General features: G+C 35.9%; 1 protein-coding gene across 1 annotated transcript; it reads left to right on the top strand.

Moving 5' to 3' along the window:
• Positions 1-1,156: 1,156 nt before the first annotated feature.
• Positions 1,157-2,831, top strand: LOC148572229 (uncharacterized). The gene is made up of 2 exons (XM_088507416.1): positions 1,157-1,920; positions 2,822-2,831. Exons 1-2 carry the CDS (start codon positions 1,157-1,159, stop codon positions 2,829-2,831), a joined length of 774 nt encoding a protein of 257 aa, XP_088363542.1.
• The last annotated feature ends 1,315 nt before the right edge of the window (positions 2,832-4,146 follow it).

Raw genomic sequence — 4,146 nt, 5'->3', positions numbered from 1 at the left:
TCTGCCAAAAATGAAGAACTGAATCAGAGACATGCAAATCTGGTTTATCACAAAGCAAAGAGGCTGTTGATGAAGTCAATCTCCTTCATGTTTTACATATTGTAATTTACTTTTCAATATTTATCTTTCTGTAATTTCTTAAGTGAAAAGGCATATAGAGAGGTCTCAAGTAAAAGCCAATGAGTGGAAAGATGATGAGTGAAACACTTGAGAGAAAAGCCTAGAGTTATTTCAGATTTCTTTAGGTGAGTCTGTGTCTTGTATCTTGTACCTATAAGGTATCCCTTTCTTAGTTGGGTTAGCACTAAGAGTGAATAGTTAGGTATTAGCATAGCCAATGTCAAGTTGGGTTAGAACTTGAGTGTGAAAGGATTGTGTCGATCCTGTGGAATTGGTGTATGTAATACTGTTAACTATAGTGAAAATTCCTCCATTGTTGTGGAGGAGACTGGATGTAGGTTGCATAGCACAAGGCAACTAAACCAGGATATATGCTGATGTTAGCTTTTCTCTTCTCTGCACTGTTCTATTTTCTGATATTCATGAGATAAAAATAAATTGTCTCATAAATTTTCGCTGCTGAGTTCAAACAGAATCAGATTTCAAAGATTGTTAAAAAGGGTCAGTTCAGTAATTAAAAAGAAAGGCATAGATTCAATCCCCCTTCTCTAAGCCTACCACAATCTTCAATTGGTATCAGGAGCTAAGGTCTCAAGAATTAAGCTTAACCGCTTGGAGCAAAGATCCAATGGCGAACAACTTGGGCACAACCACAGTTGCCTACACCCTCACTGAAGGCCAGTCAAACAATCGGCCACCTTTCTTCAACGGGAAGAACTATGCCTACTGGAAAGAAAAGATGAGGATCTTCATCCAGTCCATTGACTACAACATATGGAAGATTATTATGAGCGGTCCCAAGATTCCAACAAAAATAAGTGCTGATGGAGTGGTGACTCCAAAAGAAGAAGCTGAATGGAATGAGGATGACAAGAAGAAGATGGAGTTGAATGCGAAAGCCATCAACCTTCTTCACTGTGCTATCAGTTTTGAAGAGTACCGAAAGGTGTCTAGATGCAAGACAGCCAAAGAAATCTGGGAAAAATTCCAAGTTACACACGAAGGCACTAAACAGGTCAAAGAAACGAGGATTGATATGCTACGAAAAGAATACGAGATGTTCAACATGAAGGATGGAGAAAGCATTGATGAAGCGTTTGAGAGATTCTCAATCATAATCAACTACCTTGATGCTATGGGTACAAGCTACTCAGAACAAACCCTAGTGAGAAAACTCCTTAGAAGCCTCACAAAAGAATGGGAAACCACTGTCACTGTCCTAACCGAGAGCAATAACCTAAGTCCTATAACCTATGATGAGCTAAGAGGAAAACTCCTTGCCTATGAAACCACACACACAAACTCGGACTCAAAGAAAAAGGGAATAGCCCTCAAGTCAAAAATAGAACCAAAAGAGAGTGAGTCTAGTGATGGTATTTCAGATGATGAGCTTTTATTTTTTGCTAGGAGATTTAGAAGGATGATGAAGAACAAGGGCAAATACAAGGGTTCAAACTCAAAGGAACACAAGATAGACTTGAGCAAGGTGACATGTCATCATTGCAAGGAGGCTGGACACTTCAAGCTAAACTGTCCAAAGCTCAAGAAAGAGGACAAAGGAAAGAAGGAAAATAAGAGAGTGCTCATGGCAGCTTGGGAGGATCTTGAGAACGACTCCAATGAGGAAGAAAACTCTGAAGGTGAAGACAAAGATTGTTTCATGGATGGAAACAATAATTTTGATGAGGTAAATTACTTTGACTTGTCTATGGATGATTTACATGCCATCATTGATGATCTTACTTTAAACACCTCAAAACTGCTTGACAAATACAATGAGTGCAGATCTGAAAGAGATGTGTTAAGAGCTGAAAATGATTTTTTAAAAGAAAAAGTAAAGGAAACTGAATGTGCTTTGGACATTATTGAAGAAAACATATTTCTAAAATCTGAACTTGAAAAATTAAAAGGAAAGCACATTGTGGATCCTTCTCATGAGTTAATTGCTGAAAATGAAAGACTAAATGATATGATTAAAAGGCTGAATGGTGACTTAGCAAAATTTGCTCAAAGTTCTAGTAACATGGATAAATTACTTGCAAGCCAAAGACTATTTTTTGAAAAAAATCTGGTTTAGGTTACATAACCAAGGAAAGTGCAGTTTTTAATGATTCCTCTATAAAATTTATGGCTTCTTCATCAAATACCAAATACCCATCCAACCAATCTGGTATTGGATATGTTCCCACACTTGAAGAAAAATTTGATGAAGTCCATACAAATGAAACTGAACCTTCACCAAGAACCGAACCCACTACAAACAGGCTAGGTTTAGGATTCAACTCGAAAAATGAGGTAGCTTTCAAGAAACCACCTTTTTACAACAAAACTTCAGTTTCGAAAAATTCAAAAGTTTTCAAAATTCTGGTGAAAATGCTTTTGCAAAGAGGAATAATTATAACAAAAATCAGTTTGTCAAAAGAAATGCACCTCTTCCAAAAACCAGAAAATGTCAATCATTTAATCATTTCCAGCATGGTAGCTCATCAAAATTTCAGCAACATGCATCAGAAAATCATTGCCTTAATTGCAAAAAATTTGGTCACTCATATGCACAATGTTTCATTGAAAAGAGAGTTGTGGGAAACCAAATTTACAATGTTGTTTGTACTTTCAATGCACTTGGGCAACCAAGATGGATTAACTTCAAAGGATCCAAATTTATTTGGATACCTAAGGCTACTTGAAACTCTTCATGCAGATTTGCCTAGCATCCAAGAACGAAAAGAACATGTGGTACATGGATAGTGGATGCTCAAAGCACATGACTGGAAGGTCAACTTATTTCATCAAACTAAACAAGTATGATGGAGGTTTTGTGACCTTTGGAGATGATGGTAAAAGTAAAATCATTGCTGTTGGAAAAATAGGTAATGAACAATCTACTTTTATTGATGATGTATTTTTGGTATGTGATTTGAAGCACAATCTTTTGAGTATAAGTCAGCTGTGTGATTTCGGATATTTAGTGACCTTCAAAAGACTTGAATGCTGTGTTGTTAATGAGAAAACAAATGAAGTGCTTTTTGTTGCCAAGCGTTTTAACAATGTGTATGGACTTACTCTTGATGAACTAAAGGATCAAAATGTAACTTGTTTCCATTCTAAAGAATCTGAAAAGTGGTTATGGCACAAGAGATTGGGCCATGCAAGTATGTTTCAAATAAACAAACTTGTAAAGAAAGAATTAGTAAGAGGTCTTTCTTTGATAAAGTTTGACAAAGACATCACTTGTGATGCTTGCCAAATGGGAAAACAAACAAAAAGTTATTTTAAACCAAAGGAAGACATCTCTACTAAAAGACCACTTGAGTTGCTACACATTGATTTATTTGGTCCAACAAGAACTCAAAGCCTAGGTGGTAAACATTATGGTTTAGTGATTGTGGATGACTATACTAGGTTTGGTTGGGTTTTATTTCTTGCACACAAAAATGAAGCCTTTTCGGTATTTGAACCTTTTTGCAAGAAAATTCAAAATGAAAAGAATTTAAAGATTTCTTCTATAAGAAGTGACCATGGAACTGAATTTGAAAACAATTTGTTTGAATCCTTTTATGAGGAATTTAGAATATCTCACAACTTCTCTTGTCCAAGAATACCCCAACAAAATGGTGTTGTGGAAAGAAGAAATAGAAGTGTACAAGAAATGACAAGAGCTATGCTTTGTGAAAGCAATGTTCCAAAATTCCTTTGGGCTGAAGCAGTTAACACAGCTTGCCACATTTTGAATAGAACAATCATAAGGAAATTTTTGAAGAAAACCCCTTATGAACTTTGGAAAGGGTACCCACCAAACTTAGACTACTTGCACATCTTTGGATGCAAATGTTTTGTTTTAAATAACAAGGAAAATTTGGGTAAATTTGATCCAAAGGCGTATGAGTGTTTGTTTGTAGGATATTCCACAACTAGTAAAGCATATAGGGTTTATCATCAAGATGCTAGGATTATTGAGGAGTCCATACATGTTACATTTTGTGATACTAACTTGGTGCAAAGTATTTTAGAAGACTGTGATGTAAG

The sequence above is a fragment of the Arachis ipaensis genome, chromosome B3, assembly GCF_059453495.1.
Source record: "Arachis ipaensis isolate K30076 ecotype BB chromosome B3, ASM5945349v1, whole genome shotgun sequence".
Classification (NCBI taxonomy): Eukaryota; Viridiplantae; Streptophyta; class Magnoliopsida; order Fabales; family Fabaceae; genus Arachis; species Arachis ipaensis.
Note: the sequence above shows the minus strand (reverse complement) of the source record. Positions and strands in the feature narration are given on the sequence as shown.